Source organism: Myotis myotis, unplaced genomic scaffold, assembly GCF_014108235.1.
Source record: "Myotis myotis isolate mMyoMyo1 unplaced genomic scaffold, mMyoMyo1.p scaffold_m19_p_3, whole genome shotgun sequence".
NCBI lineage: Eukaryota > Metazoa > Chordata > Mammalia > Chiroptera > Vespertilionidae > Myotis > Myotis myotis.
In genome coordinates, this window is record NW_023416335.1 from 21,912,877 (window position 1) to 21,929,042 (window position 16,166).

Consider the following 16,166-nt stretch of genomic DNA (forward strand, 5'->3'; position numbering starts at 1 on the left):
TAAAATACCTTTTCCCAAAGTGGAGTCAGCATTTGGCCCCAGGCCCACCTCACCCCTGGCTCGCTTCCCCTTCCATGTGGGTCTTTAGTCTCACACTCCTCTGCCCGGGGCCCATGTCTCTGGCCCAGCACCTGCCATTGCCTTTCAGGTCTCATTCACGGAGCCAGCTTCACCTCTGATCAGTCCTTTCCTGGAATTATTCTAACTCTTGGCGTTCAGCACACAGTCTGGCACCAGATTATGTAGTTTTGCTTTTTTATGTATTTTTTTTTTTTTTATTGAGAGGGAATTAGGCCTTTCACTCCTTATATATCCCCCACTGTGACTGGATACACACATATTTAACATTGTAAATCGTTTCACCTGGTTTGAGGTTTGTCACCGAGTGCATATCAGCTACTTCTTGCCTTCTTTGTAGAAGTTGGGATCCCTCGTCCCAAACTGGCACCCAGTTTGAAGCATCTTAAAGTCGTCTACTCTCTCCTTCCTTTTCTCCTCTGTAGTGTCCAGTCCACTCAGCCCAGTGGAATGAGGCACAGAGCAGGAATTTAATGAAGCTGGTGGAAGAGGGGTTTGGAAATGAGAGATTTGGTACCCTTAGGAGAGGCAAACAATGGAGTAATTAAAGCATAGACTCTGGAGTCAGACCTGTGTTCAAATTCTGACTCTGCCATTTACTAACTCTGGTACCATGGGCAAGTCATGTGACCTCTCTGAGCCTGGGTTTCCTCGAAGAACAGATTGGTGGTTGCCAGAAGTGGGGGTGGGGAGTTGGGTGGGTGAAATGGGTGAAGAGGGTCCAAAGGTACAAACACCAGTTATAAAACAAATAAACCCTGGGGATGTAATGGACAGTGTAGAGACTATAGTTAACAATACAGTATTGTATATTTGAAAGCTACTAAGAAAGTAGATCTTAAAAGTTCTCATCACATGAAAAATAATTTGTAACTGTGTAGTGATGGATGTTAACAAGACCAACTGTGATCATTTTACAATATATAAAAATATTGAATCATTATGTTGTACACCTGAAACTAATGTAATGTTATATGTCTATTCTCTATACTAGTATATAGGGTGTCCCCCCCAAATGTATACAGTCAAACCTCGGTTCCCAAACATCTCCCATCTTAAACATTCAGTTCTTCATCAAGTTGTTCACAGAAAAAATGTCTTGGTTGACCAAAACTTCAGTGTTCAACCTGACAACCCTTTCATGCTGACACCTCAGCATGATAAAAAGGTCTCTCAGGCAGCAAACAAAGGAGAGAATGCTTTTGTTGCTGGGGAAATCCACAATTAGCACAATTTTAAAACATAAAGAGGTCATCAAGAGTGCTGATGTTGCTAAGGGTGTGAAAGTGCTCACAAACCAATAATCACAGGCGATTGAATAGGTAGAAAAACTGTTGTTGATTAGATAAATGAAAAGGAGTTAACCAGTGATAGCAATTCTGAGGCTGTGATGTATGAAAAATTCGTTTCAGGCTAGTGGGGGTGTGGTAAATTTAAGAAAAGAAGTGTTTATAAATTAAACGGTATATTAGACTTGTATTATATATAAAAAAGATTAAAATAGAATTGTTTGAGGTCTGGAACGGATTAATTCAATTTGCATTATTTCTAATGGAGAAAAAATAATTTGGTTTTCAAACAATTCGTTTCTCGAACAGCCTTCCGGAACAAATTAAGTTCGAGATATAAAGTTTCACTATATACACTACCAGCTGATAATTCACTTACTTTTGAAAGTGAAATGTATGTTAATAAACACTAACTTTATAATCATTCAAAGTGTGTATACATATTTGGGAGAGACCCTGTATATATCTATATCTATATCTATATCTATATCTATATCTATATCTATATCTATATCTATATCTATATCTATATCTATACCTATATACTAGTAGATAGATCTATTTATGTATCTATCTATATAAAATAAAATTTTTATCTACTTGACTCTAAAAAAAAAAGCACTCTAAATAGTGCTTTGCACAGAGCACATTGTACATCTTAGCCACTAAAGCAAATCAACCAACCCACAACTGTAGGTGGTGTAGGGTGTGGTAGATATTAGCAGTCGGTTTATCTGGTTAGACCTGGTGGTAGTGGTGATGTGCATGTGTGTGGTGGGGAGGTCCCATGGGGATGTTGAAACCTCCTGAGACCCCCCCTAAGGCAGGGGTGGGGAACCTTTTTTCTGCCAGGGGCCATTTGGATGTTTGTAACATCATTCGAGTACCATACAGAATTATCAACTTAAAAAGTAGCTTGCTATATTTGTTTAAACTTTTAATTAATTCACCCCTAATGCGTTGGCAGGGTCAGACCAAATGATTTCATGGGTCTTATATGGCCCACGGGCCAGATGTTCCCCACCCTGCTCTAAGGAGTGAAGCCAGGGGGAAGCCTTATAATGTTTTTTGAGGCAGGGGGTGAGGGAGGAATGGCCTTTTTATGGTAGAGAGTACTGGTGCCTTGACTTAGGACAAATCAAGTCCTCAATGTGTGTGCCAGCCTGCCTGGTAACTTTCCTTTTCTCTGTCTAGGGATCTCTTAATGCGGGACAACCTGTTTGAAATCATCACAAGCTCCAGGACCTTCTACGTACAGGTAAAAAGCCCGCCCCACGAAGACTTTTATGTTCCATTTCTGGGAACGGTGTACGCAGACGCCTCACCGTTTCCTGTGCTTTCTCTTTTATTTTGCTTGAAGTTTCTAGTTGGTAAATTTAGCCCCTGAAAGTCAGTGTGAGTCCCATTTTATTCTAAACAAGATGTTTGCCAAAAGCTTCCCAACCATGAAATATAAGAGCAGGTTGAGCCACTGCATTGGGGAACGTGAGTGAGGATCAGCTGCTCCCAGCTGCTGGGAGCCAGCTAAGCAGAGAAAAGGAGAACCGGTCAGTGGTTTCACTTCTCCTTTGGAGGGTATTTATAAGCTCCGCCCGTGTGGTCATCCCTGTGTGCGGAAGGACAACAGCTCAGAGGCCCCTGTGCAGGCGCCAGGTGCACAGCCCAGCTGCACAGAGAAAGCCATTGTTTGGGCTCTGGCCATTCAAGCTATCAGAGCTTCTCCCCTTTACCCACAGCTGGAGTTCTCCCAACTCCTAAAATTGTAGGCGCTGGGAAGGCAGATTTCCAAACAAGCCCTTAGCCCAGCCTGTGCTGTGACTCATACAGCATCGTGATAATACATTTCTAGTGCTAAGACTGCCATCTCACATGTCAGTTTAAAGGGGGGAGGGGTTTGGGGGGCTCAGCCAATGCTTTCAAGGCTTCCCCTACCCTTTCCTCTATGTTTCAAGTGTCATTCCCTTCCACAGGGGTCACCCCTCCCCCACGTGTTGGGTAGCAGCTCCAGTTGTCCCCTCTCTGAGCTGGCAGCCTTAGCTGTCTGTGGATTCCATACTATATGATAAAAGGGTAATATACAAGTTGACTGAACAGCAGAACGACCGGACACTATGACGTGCACTGACCACCAGGGGGCAAACACTCAACGCAGGAGCTGCCCCCTGGTGTTCAGTGCACTCCCACAGGGGTAGCGCCGCTCAGCCAGAAGCTGGGCTCACGGCTGGCGAGTTCAGGGGTGGTGGCAGGAGCCTCTCCCGCTTCCACAGCAGTGCTAAGGATGTCTGACTGCCGGGGAGTGGGCCTAAGCTGTCAGTTGGACATCCCCTAAGGGCTCCTGGACTGCGAGAGGGTGCAGGCTAGGCTGAGGGACCCCCTCCACCGAGTGTATGAATTTTGTGCACCGGGCCTCTAGTATGTACATATATTTGATTTTAGAGAAGAAGCGAGAGGGAGAGAGAGATAGAAACATCAATGATGAGAGAGAATCATTGATAGGCTGCCTCCAGCACACCCCCCACTGGGGATCGAGCCACAACCTGGGCATGTGCCCTTGACCAGAATCAAACCTGGGACCCTTGAGTCCACAGTCCGACGCTCTATCCACTGAGCCAAACCGGTTAGGGCCATTCATTCAGACAAGCACTTGTCATCCCGGGAGAGACGACACAGGGAAGCTATGGAAAGTGTTGCTGGGGGTATTAGAGCTGGTTCCATTGCTGTTCAGGGACAAAGTTTTAAACTGTAGATGCAACAAAGGCATTTCCATGTCTGGCTTTTAAGAGATATTTGTAGAATAGTCTTCAGAATGCCAGCCATTTTGCCTCATGCTGAGGATACTGTTTTGCGTAGAACAGATTCTGAACCAGAGAGAAAGAGAGTCAAGTACACAAGCAATTAACATAGTGTGATGGGGTTGGGGAGGGTGTTCGATGGATGAACACAAGGGAGTTTTTAGGGCAGCGAAACTATTCTGTATGATACTGCTATAGATGCATGAAATAGAACTTTACAGCACAATTTAAAAAAGCATTTAGGAGGTCAGGTGATCCCAGCATGGAATGCAGAATATGCCAGAAGAAGCTAAATGTATCACTAGTGTGAACCTCCCTTACTGGTGGGGATAGGAGAATAAAAACAAAAGTGTGCTGAGTGCTACCATTAGACTGAGTAGTGGTTGCCATGGGAACTCACAAAAAGGGCATCTCCCCCAGCTTCAGGGAGTCAGGGGAGGTTTCCTGAGGGAAGACATATCTAAATCTGAGTCTGCTGAGGAAAGAAAGGCCCAGGCAGAGGAACAACGTGTGTGAAAAACAACAACAACAAAAAACACACCTGGAGATAAAAGGAGCACAGAGCATACAGGAGGCTGGAAGGCAGACGCCCAGGCCCCTGACCTTGCAAGCTGTTAAAGAATTTCTCTTTTATGCTAAGGGTGAGGCCCCTCGAGGTTGAACCAGGGGAGTGACCCAGTCAGATCTGCCTTCTAAAAATATTACTTGGGCAGGTGCTCTCACTTTCAGAGCCTTGTTTTCTCATCTGTAAAGTAGAGCTGATAGCCCTCACCCTCGCCCCTAGAACAGCAGGCTGGCTGTGTAGAACAGTGTAGAGGATTGACGAGGAAAGGGGGAAGATAGGAGGCAGGCCAGCTTGAAGGCTGTTGTAATGTAGGTGCGGGATAAAAGGAAGCCCGAACTTAGGGTGGATGGACAAGTGTGGGACGTGTAAAAGCTGTGAAAGGGTCTTTTCTAGGACTTGACTGTTGGTTGGGTGTGGGGTGGAGGGAGAAAGGAGCAGCAAGGGCACCTGGTGGCAGCAATCACTGTGAAACGGGCAAGCCTGGCACAGGTGGTTTACCTTGTCTCTAGGACATCCAAGGCGACATGCTGTGAAGGCCCTTAGACAGACAATACCGGACACATTGGTGCTACTAAATTAGTATTTGTCAAGGGAATCATTATGCCGGGTAAGAGTTAGGACAGAGCTTTGGGAAACATGAACACCCCCACCCCCCGCACTACCACCACCACCAACAAAAAAACGTTCAAATGGTTTTCCATCGTCTGCATGAGTGTGTACATGTTTACCAGTGGCTTCTCATCCCTTCCGTCCCCCTTTGCCGTCTGCTCCCACGTTTCTGGGGCAAAAGAACGCTAACATCACCCTGAATAAATAAATGCGCGAATGGACACGTCTGTTTATCACAACTAACTCAAAGAGGAATCTGAAGTTAGAGAAGAGTAGAGCTTAAAAATCACTAAAGATATGTATTATTTTATTTTAAAATAGCAACTATTAAACTGATTTGTGTTAAGACAAGTAACATTTTATGAAAAGGAACTATATTTCTGAAACAAAAAAGGCAACAAGAGTAGCATTGTTTTTTGTTTTTGCAAATCTCATTAATGGCTGGCTTAATAGAAGACAGCAGGATTCTCATATCTGCCTCTGCATTCTATCTGGGGCCATATGTTGTTTTGATGGAAGAATATGAAGAAAATCTGGCCCTGCACAGATACGTATTTGGAAAGAAGGCAGTATTTTAATAGCTTTTTCAGGTGATTGTAGATATTTTTCTTTGATTCTATACCAAAACTTGGCAAATGGTAGTTTCTTCATGTTTAGATGCAATGTGGAATCAGAAGCCAATTATAATAAACTTTCATACTCTTACATTAAAATCCTTTGGTTAGTTTTTCCATTTGAATGAATCCTTTTTACCAATGCATGATTTTGCAACTGTGTGCATAGGACATTTGGAAAATCATGGTCTTGCTGAGCTATGCAGATCTTCCAAATGTGGACACATTTTATTATATAACTAGTCTCCCAGTGCCCAGATTCGTGCACAATGAAAGGAAATTAATTAGAAGAAATATTTTAATAGCACTGTTCACATCTTGCTAATGAAAATAGGATTATACCTAGTCTCCTATCTGTCTACTCCAGGACTTCTGTGAGGATCAAATGAGATGAGGCATGGGAAAACGCTTCACACACATTTGGTTAAACTGTAAAATGTTTGCACCTGGCTATAAAGCAAGTCAGGTTCCTGGACTGAAGAAACTCCAAGGATGCTAGTTTCTAAGGAGAGGAAGCTGGGTGTTACTACGTGACATCATTACCTGGCGCCCACAGCGACTGTTTCTGGGTTGGGCTGGGCCGTGGGCCGCATTTTGCTCCATGGGGTCTTGGCAGCATTGGCTACAATTTGATGGGGTATCGCTTCAGGGTGGTGGTGGGGCCTGTGTCCCACTTGGGGGAAGCCGAGTATTGGTTTGTTGGTGCCAGGTCCGCGGTGCCCTGGTGCCGTTTATTTTTAAATGGCCAGTGAGCTCCTGCATTCAGCGTCTCCCCCCTGGTGGTCAGTGTGCGTCATAGCTACCAGTCAGACAGATGGACACTTAGCCTTTTATATATATATATATATATATATATATATATATATATATATATATATATATATTTTTTTTTTAAATCACATTTGTTAATATCAGCATCAGCATCATCAACAAGTCTTTAAATATGGAAAGACTTCGAACTCATGGAGGTAGATATAAGTCTTCTAAAATTCTAGTTTTTGCTTTGAAAGCTCAGAATTCATCATTTGCAGGAAAATACTTTCATGAACTTCCTGACATCACAGGCTCATTTCTTTCAGTTTTGAGAAAGTTCATATATACCTAAATCTGAATAAGTTTGACAGTTTGTCTTTCGGTCATTTGTTCCAAATAAAAACCATGTCTCATGAAGAAAGGGAAAGAATATAGTGACTACTCGTATAGTTTGGTTCTGATCTGCTTCCTAAGGTGTTATGCTCAGTAAATCTGCTTTGAAGAACCGTGTGTCCCGGTATCTAAGTAGCTCCAGCCGTGGGCAAACTACGGCCCGCGGGCCGGATCCAGCCCGTTTGAAATGAATAAAACTAAAAAAAGAAAAGAACGTACCCTTTTATGTAATGATGTTTACTTTGAATTTATATTAGTTCACACAAACACTCCATCCATGCTTTTGTTCCGGCCCTCCGGTCCAGTTTAAGAACCCATTGTGGCCCTCGAGTCAAAAAGTTTGCCCACCCCTGAGCTAGGCCATAGAGCAAGGGAGACTTATGCAGAGGAAATAAATCTCTTGGACAGAAGAGAGAGACGTGGGCAACAGAATGGGGCTGGATTCCAACTACTTAGATGTTGGTCATTTACCTTCTATGTCAGGTTTACCTTCTACGTCACATGTGTGATCTCTCACACTGTAGTATTTCTTTTGTGTTAATAAAAAGCTAGACCGTTTATTGGCCACTTCGCTCTCCTAGGCACAATGCTAAGCAATTTACAGGCAGCATATTACTTAATTCTCCACAGCGTCTGAGGTCATCTTCACTTTGAGATCATAAACCTGGTGAGTTACGGGACTGATTTGGAGGCACCGGAGGCTAGGATGAGACCTACTCATTTGTGTTGACAAGCAGCCTGGTGCAGAACCCAAGATGCAGAGGGTCGTCTGGCTCCGGATTGGGGAAGACCAGCTTGGGGGAACTGGGTGTCTTGGCAGATGGATCGTGGTGACAGAGATCCAGAATCTAGCAGTAATCAGATATCTAAGCTTGTGATGCTAGCAAGCTAATCTGTAGGTAGATGGTTCTCACTTTTGAACAAAGGCTCAAAATGAGGTTTTAGTCTTTGGAATACAAGTCAAGCGAGGCTTCCCATTTCCCAGTCATAGAAAGTCAAGGGTATAAGGTAGCCAAGAGGATTAGTTATTTGAAATGACTAATGTAGTGCCTGCAGACTGGCTTTGATGACTTGGCATAAGCCCAGTTGTCAGCACTAGAGGACTGTGTCAGGACAGAAGTTGTACTGAGAGGGCTCACACGTGGATTGCAGAGTTGGGCTGGAACTCTTTGGATACTTACGGTTTTAATGAATACTACAAGGTACATGACATCACTCAGAACTACATAGTGTATATGACCTGGGTTGTCATGTGGCATGGGTGTCTAAAGATGGGCTGGCTCTTGGGCACAGGGCAGGTGTGATTAGCTGTTGGGAAGAGAGGGCAGAGATTGGGAATAGAATGAAGAAGGAGTTGCCTAAAAATTTTAGACAGCTGTAGTGGAAGTGCCAGAAGTTCATATTGGAGGCCTTTTATTGATGACCCCTAAAACCCCATGCTTCAAACCATTGCATCTGTTGTATTGCTGGGCTCATAGTAGGTATTCATGGAAAGCTCACTGGACTGCAATAAATCGAAGACTGCAGTGGTCCATTTTAATGCCCTTTGTTCCCCCCACCTCAGAAACTGCCCTCAAGAACAGAAACCCTACTTTTTTTGGGAACCAAGCACCAGAAACAATTGCACATGTTTAAGCACACCAGGAGAGGATGCGGGCATGAGTTTGGCATGTCTCCTCATGTTCTCCATTTTAAACACTTTTTAGTCTTGGTGACTCACACGGTTTGGGTGGACTTCAGAGCTGGTTTTTACCTCTAGTTCATAAAGCTACCTATGTGATACGGTTTTAAGGTATTTTAAATTCTTGATTAATGCTAAACACAGGCTTTTCATAAAAGATAGATATACACATACACCATCATTTTTGCATACAACCTTTGAGGTGTTAGTGAATGTTTGTTGTCAGTGAATCCCATTCATAAAATGATTAATAGAGACTGTAATTGTGATGTCAATAAAGTAATATTCTATTTCTTCTCATGTGGGATCAGTTACAGTATCTGCTTTTCTATTTGAATAATATTTTAAAGTAACAGTTTATTAGTTAAACATTAAAGTAATGCTTCCTGATGTTTGTTATTATTAACATTAACATGGCTGGGTTAACTAGCTGGATTATCTGACAGAAAAAAAATGTCCTTAAACAGAACTAGAGAATTAGAGAAACATATAATTAGCAAACAATTTCCATCTCTATTAATTATTAAATGTTTTAAGAAAGAAATTGAATTATTTTGCCTATCATATTAGAAAAGATTTTTAAAAATTATAATATGTAGTTCTTGCAAGGGTACATGTAGAAAATAATGTATTGTTGGCCAATGAAATTTTCTTGTAGTTGACCAGAAACATTTCTGGCCAAATGTAAGAGCCTGAAAGGAATGCATACTGTTTATCTAGTGATTTCTCCGGGAGTTGAAGAATCTTAAATATGAAAAAGCTTTATGCATAAAGGTGTGACTAACAGCATTATTTATCTTAGAGGAGAGTTGGAAATGATCTGAAGGCATTTTAGAGGATTTTGATTCTTGGTCTTGAATCCCCAGATGTTAAGTCAGGTGATTCCTAGGTTCCTGTGATTCAGTGACTCCTGGCTAAGTGGAGGCTGGTGTGAAGAGGCCTAGGCTAGTTGTATGAGAGTTTGTTGGTGAGGTCTCAAAAGGCAAACAAATCGGTGGCCTGGGCGTGTGGGGTAACAGTTGACAGTGCGGGAATTTGCTGGGATGCTGGAAGGAGTAGAAGGAACTTAACAGTCCTGGACACGGATTATCGGAGTGTCAGCATGGGGCTCTTGCAATTTGCTTAATGAGATTCCCAGATCCCTATGTGATGTCAGAGGCCTTTGTCTCTCCCTCAGCTCCCATCTCTGTCTTCCCCTCTGTCTTCTAACAATCCCCCCCCCCACCCCCATCAAATCACCTCTGCTTCCCTCAAAGGAAAATCTCTAAGAAATGCCTTTCTCCTATTGGACAATTTACCTCCATCTCATTCCAATGCGAAATAACCCTTCTTCCCTCCCAAATATGGTACCTTATTTGATCCTGATGATTTGATCCTTTAGGTAGGAATTGTCTGCAGAATGAGGGGTGGGGGGAGTCTCGGAGACGGTGGTGAACATATTTATAATGTTGGAATTTAAGGCTTCATGTGTAATAGTAATAATAAAATAACGGATGCTTATAATGCCCTTTCTGTGCATTAGACACTGTTCAAACTGCTTTACCTGCAAGAGCTTATTTAAGTCTCCCAATAGTTCTACTTGTTGATAGGCTAGCTCTGATATTAGTAAATCACCTTCCAGAAGAATCTTGAAGATCTTGCCCTGACTATTTTTTTGGACTAGGGATGGATTTGTCTGTTTCTTGGGGAACCACCAGCTTGTCAAATAACTGGGAAAAGTCTGGAGAGAGAGGGTGCAGGTAAAGCTGCAGCTTTAGCACGTGAGAGAGCTGTTTCCTTTGGGCCCTTGTTGCTACACACTTTTGACCCGGTGTTCAGGGTGTGATACCATTTCCCTTGCAAGTTGCTCCTGTACACGTCTAACCAAGGAAGCTTGGTTTGGGGTGACAGAAAGGGGTAGGGATGAAGTTTGAGGGTTTTTAAAAAAACTCATTATGTATTATTTTGATATAACGCAAAGAGAAAGAATCATTTTGGGGATGGGGAAAGTGAGGGTGGTATGTGGACAATTTTGCAGTCTGGGGTGTGGTGTTTGCATGTACAGATGCACACTTGTGGGGTTTTTTTCCCCACACTTGTGATTTGGGATGGAACCATTTGGGGAAGGCACAGGGGGACAGAGAGAGGTTAACAAATATAAATTTCTGGAGGTCAAGGCTTCAGTCTCGGTCCCATCTTGTGCCAGCACCTGATGCCATGTGTAATACTGAAGAAGGCCTCAGTAAACTTTTGCTGGGTTCGCTAGAAACACAGAACTCGGAGGACTCCACTTGCAGTGGCTTTGCCTCTAGATTTTCTTCCTTTCTTCACAGAGTCGCTGCTGCCCCCTTCTGGGCTTAATAGGTATCTCTGGGGGAAATACTTTTTTTTTTTTTTTTTTTTTTTACTGTTTAGCAGTGTCCTACATGTTTTTAAGCTTAGCACTCCAAGTCTAGCAACTCTGAGGCCTGAATGGGGAATGTGAGCAGACTCAGGTAGTTTGTGTTTTGAGAGAAGCCCTGCTTGGCGATGATACACATCTGAGAGGCGTTGCAGAGGATTTGGCTTGAATGGGACCGGAGTTGAAAATACGCATATTCTGTTCAGGTATCTGTAATGGAGAGATGACTGCACTGAGAGGCAGGAGAACTGGAATGTAGACCAGGGTCCATAGACCTCGAGCTCTGACTTCCTGGGCCTCATGTTCATTTTCTATAAAGCTGGACCAGGCCGATTGTGTTCCAGAAGGGGGTCCAGGAGTTCAACAGGGGAGGGGCCTCTAAGCTCTCCCCGCTCTCGTGACCTCTGCCCCACTGCTGAGCTGCTCCACTTGGAGCTGGTTTATTTATGAAGTGTCAAATCCGAAAAAATGTCCTCAAAAGTCTGAAGCCACTGGACGAGATGATTTCTGAGATTCTTCCAGCTCTAATGGTGTGATTTTTATGAACTTAGCACTGAGTCAGAGCCTTGAGCGCTGAAATCATGGTGCCCAGGATGCCTGTGTAAATGCTGTGGGTGTTTTGCAGGCGGACAGCCCAGAAGACATGCACAGCTGGATTAAAGAGATCAGGGCAGCTGTCCAGGCCCTCAAGTGCCACCCCAGAGTAAGTCACTTCCTTTCTGTCGTATAGTCACTGTCAACTGGGAGATGCGTGTCCTTGAGTGGGCAGGTTTTATGTGGGGCTGTAGGCAGGCAGCCTGGTCCCAGAGAAGCCCCGGGCTGCCTTGTTTGTTTTTCTCTGTCGATTGACTTGGGTACACATATTTGTTTTTTAGTTTTGGTTCTTGGAGGAGGTGAGGTAGGGTCGGGTAGGTGTGCCCTACACAGCTCCCTGTCAGGCAGACTGACAAGTCTGGAGTGAGTCCCTGTGGACTTACTTGGTTTCTGTAGACAAATGTCTCTGGACGACGAGACGGTGATTGTGGGTGGGTACTCAGTGTGGGGCTTTGGGATAAACATTGTCAGGAAAGCCCTCACTTTCCTTTGTTTTTTTTTTCTTCCCTTTTATTTTTGTAGGAAATGTCCTTTTCTCGATCCATTTCTTTGACTCGCTCTGGAAGCTCCAGCCTGTCGGGTGGGCCCAACTCTGTCTTCTGCAGAGGACGGCCACCTGTGGAAGAGAAGAAAGCCCTCTGCAAAGCCCCCTCGGTGGCCTCCTCCTGGCAACCCTGGACACCTGTCCCCCAGGCCGGGGAAAAGCTACATCCACCTGAAGAGACTCTTGAGGACGCTTTGTTCACGTCTCGACTTGGGGAGAGCAATACTTCCGGGGCATTGCCCAGCTCCCGGATAAGGCACCGATCGGAGCCCCAGCACCCCAAGGAGAAGCCATTTATGTTCAACCTTGATGATGAGAACATACGGACTTCTGATGTGTGATGAGGCATAGCGCCCAGGGAGGAAGGGACAGGGAGGACTCAAGCAAAGGAAGCCATGTCTCTGTTTTCCTATCTGTTGGAGGATAGTCAGAGGCCTTTATGCCGCTCATATTCCTTCGGATGCTCTATGGGAGGGGCCTATCCAGCTGGCTTTTTAAAAAGAAATATCCGTGTGGTGTGTTTAATTTGGGAAAATCACTAGGTTATGCTCAATGGAGATCAGGTTGCCTCTTGTTCGACTATTGAAAGGTCGTCCTGATGAGAGAAGGTTGGAAGTCTAATTTTGTCCCTGACCAAGTTTTATTTCCTTGTCCTAGTTTTAGTTCCTTCCCTTTGTTTTCAGGACAGACACGGAATCTTAGGCCAGTCATCTGGCTTTATCCTATTCCTCTGTATTGGCTGAAGTTTGACTGTGAAGTAGAAGCGTGGAAACTAACCCACCTAAACAGAGAGAGGAGAGGTGGAGACCCAGGCTTCATGGGATCCATTCTAAGGGGAGGTGTTAAAATCTGGGGGCTAATCCATCAGGGAAGATCCCCATAGAGAACGAAATAGGGACCTCTTGTAAGGAATGGGGAATGATTCAATACATCAGTCAATTTTGGGAACGACTCTGTTCTCATGTAGATGTTCTTTGACCCCAAATACTGTCAGTGTGAGTGACAGACCTGCCCACTTGGTTTCTGGGTCCGGCCCCAAGGATGAGTTTATCAGTGTTAAATGTTATGACTGTTGAGAACAGAACAGACATTTCCCTTGATACGGTGTTAGTTGGAATGTGTGGAGAGTTGACACTTGTATGATAATTCACTGTGTGATAGATCAGATCTCTATTTTAGAGTCTTAGATTTGCTGTGAAGCAGATGCTGGGAAGGGATGGATTAGAGTTCATCCAGCTAAGTTTTCTTGATCCATGTTTTCCAAACAGAAGGAAAGGCCTGTTTTAGCATAGACATTATCTTGAATCCTGCCTCACAGCTCGTTTTTCAGGGTCCAACGTAGTCTAAGTGTAAGTGCTGTAATGTGTGCCCTGGCATATTTGCTTTCTTTTTCTTGTTTGTGTTGTCCTTTGAAAGAAGCCTTATGTTCTTGCATGATCCTTGTAATCTGATGAGGTGTTCTGTGTACTTAAGAGCAGAGAGATAGAAAGATAATCTTGATAGATATTTATATTTTTAATAAAATAGAAACTGCATAGAAACTCTGATTTAGAGGCTAGGCATTGCTGACTAGAGATGTCCCAGGTAGAAAAGCATAGATTGTATTTCCCGCCCAAATTTCAGGGTGTACCTTCTTCCATTTGGCAAAAAGACAAAAAACAAAACAAAAAACTATTTCTGGGGCCCCTGGAAGGATTTGTCTATCCAACTTGTATGGTGAACTGCTCAGGGTCCCCTAAAGGGAGAGACAAGGCAACTCATTTCTGTCTATAACTTTTATCAGCTAGGTCAGTTAATTATATCTTTAAATTATAAAATTAATGACTTGTGGAAGAGACTAAGAGAAGTATTTTTACCTAAGTAAATCCCTTTCCCTGCTTATGTCCACATCTAATGCAGAGGTGAAAAGATGTAATCAGAAAATCCTTAGGGACTTGAGGGAAATCTTAATGTTTCTTTCAAAAGCCATTCTTTCCTTGAAGTCCATGTCATGTTGAGAACTATTCTTGACTGCACTGTGTTGGAGCTATACTTCACTTAAATTGCTTGGCATAGTGGTCCTGGTATAAAAAGGAAATCTACTACTGGGTCGGTCTCTCTCTCTCTCTCTCTCTCTCTCTCTCTCTCTCTCTCCAGACTCTTACACACTTTTGTCCTTAGAAACCCTTGGTTTGGGAATTATTTATTTGTGAGTGGTGGAGGTTACAACATACTTCAAGTAGCCTACTTCCAAAAGTCATTCCAAATTCTTAAAGCTCTTTGTCTCTGGTTTCATTTTCCAGTTTTCCTCAAGAAAATTATTTGGCTAATAAGTGCACAATAAGTCATACTGAATTAATGGAAATAATTTAGAGACTTTTGAGGTCTCTTTAAACATTCCCTCATGGAAAGTTGCCACCTTTTTGGTGTGTAAATTATAAAAATCTATCCATTTCTCTCTCTCTTTAAAATTAAACTCTCTGCTAGAATACTACTGCTACATTAATTGGCCATTATAATAAGCTGATATGTTTCTTATTCATTAGTCTTTTTTGAGAATGTGTTAAATTGAACATGCTTATAAATCCAAATTGTATTATTATGATGGGGGAAAACAGGGACTCTAGTTGGCAATTCCTTAGAAATTCCATGTTAGAACATATTAATGTAGTTCCAACACCAGGTAAATATAATTATCTTCAATGAAGCCTGAAAGCATTCTCATTCTCAAACCTTATTTTAGAATTCCTTTTGTATTCATATTTCTTACCTTCTGGCCAATTTCACAGCACAGCCTTTTAATGTCACTACACATGTGAGCCAAAGGTGGTATATATACGACAAAAGCATTTAGTTTTAAATGTATAAAATGGAAGCAAAGCAAAAAATAGGGTGGGGATGCACTATAGGTTAGTAGTTAAATGCATAGGCTCTGGAATAAAACTGAATTTTAAAAAATAAAATAAAAGGAACTAAAAAAGGCACTGCATTTTCTTCGTGGAATAGAAACCTTCTCTGAGTTGTGCTGTTTTTATAAGACTTTTGGCGGCGTCTTGACTCACTCTATATGTAACAGTACTTCAGGTGGTCTTCCCTGGAGCTGAACTATTCACCATCCACTGCTTTTGAAAGCTTACGGATTTGCTCCCTTAAGTCAGTTGATGGTAAACAGAATTGGGCTTTTTGCATACTGTGAGACGACATAAACATACATTAAGTAGAGTGACCTCCGGTCAAAATGTTGGAATTACACATCTGTTTCTGGGTAGAATGCTGGAAGATTCCCATGAGAAAGTAGATTTAAGGTCCAGTTTTGTAGTTCACTTACAAGTTGCTTTTTCCCCCCCACTTTTTTTGAGTATAACTGCTCTGACATAGGCTAAAAGGACCCAGTAAATAAATAGCAGGCTCAATACTGGAGCAGTGGGATTTGATGTCTATTTGCACTGACAACTAAATAAACAAGCATATGGAGGTAACAATATTTTGGTAATAGAGTTTCCCAAATCAGCTTCATTGATAAACTTGGAACATGTCAGAAATGGTTACGTTTATTAAATCATTTCTACCCATTCCCTTTCTCTCTGCGTGTTGCCTGCAGCAGTCAATTACCATCACTCATCTAGGTAGAGTTTGAACTGTTTGATTCCTTTCCCCACTGCTTAGGAAGGTGTGGCATGATTCTGTGTTTCGAACCAGTATGTTTCAGCTGTGAAACGCACTCGCTGTAACTACTGAGCTGAGTGCATGGAAACGGTTGTGCTTCTCATGTTATGTGCTCTCTGAATTGGTATGTAGCAAAAAGTTAATTTTCTAAAACTGTTTTGTGGCTTGTTTTGTAATAAAAAACATGAGGATACTGAAATGTGGTGTGTTTTCCTAATGCCCACCGTGG

At 42.8% G+C, this 16,166-nt stretch overlaps 1 protein-coding gene across 4 annotated transcripts in view; it reads left to right on the forward strand.

Moving 5' to 3' along the window:
- The window catches only part of PLEKHA2 (pleckstrin homology domain containing A2), a 73,307-nt gene extending 57,171 nt beyond the window's left edge, over positions 1-16,136 (forward strand). For all 4 annotated transcript variants that reach the window (XM_036298860.1, XM_036298862.1, XM_036298861.1 and 1 more), the window contains 3 exons: positions 2,562-2,625; positions 11,780-11,857; positions 12,271-16,136. In XM_036298860.1, coding sequence (XP_036154753.1) covers positions 2,562-2,625; positions 11,780-11,857; positions 12,271-12,633 — 505 coding nt within the window. In that variant the 3' untranslated portion in view covers positions 12,634-16,136. The remainder of the gene's footprint in view (positions 1-2,561; positions 2,626-11,779; positions 11,858-12,270) is intronic.
- Positions 16,137-16,166: the final 30 nt, after the last annotated feature.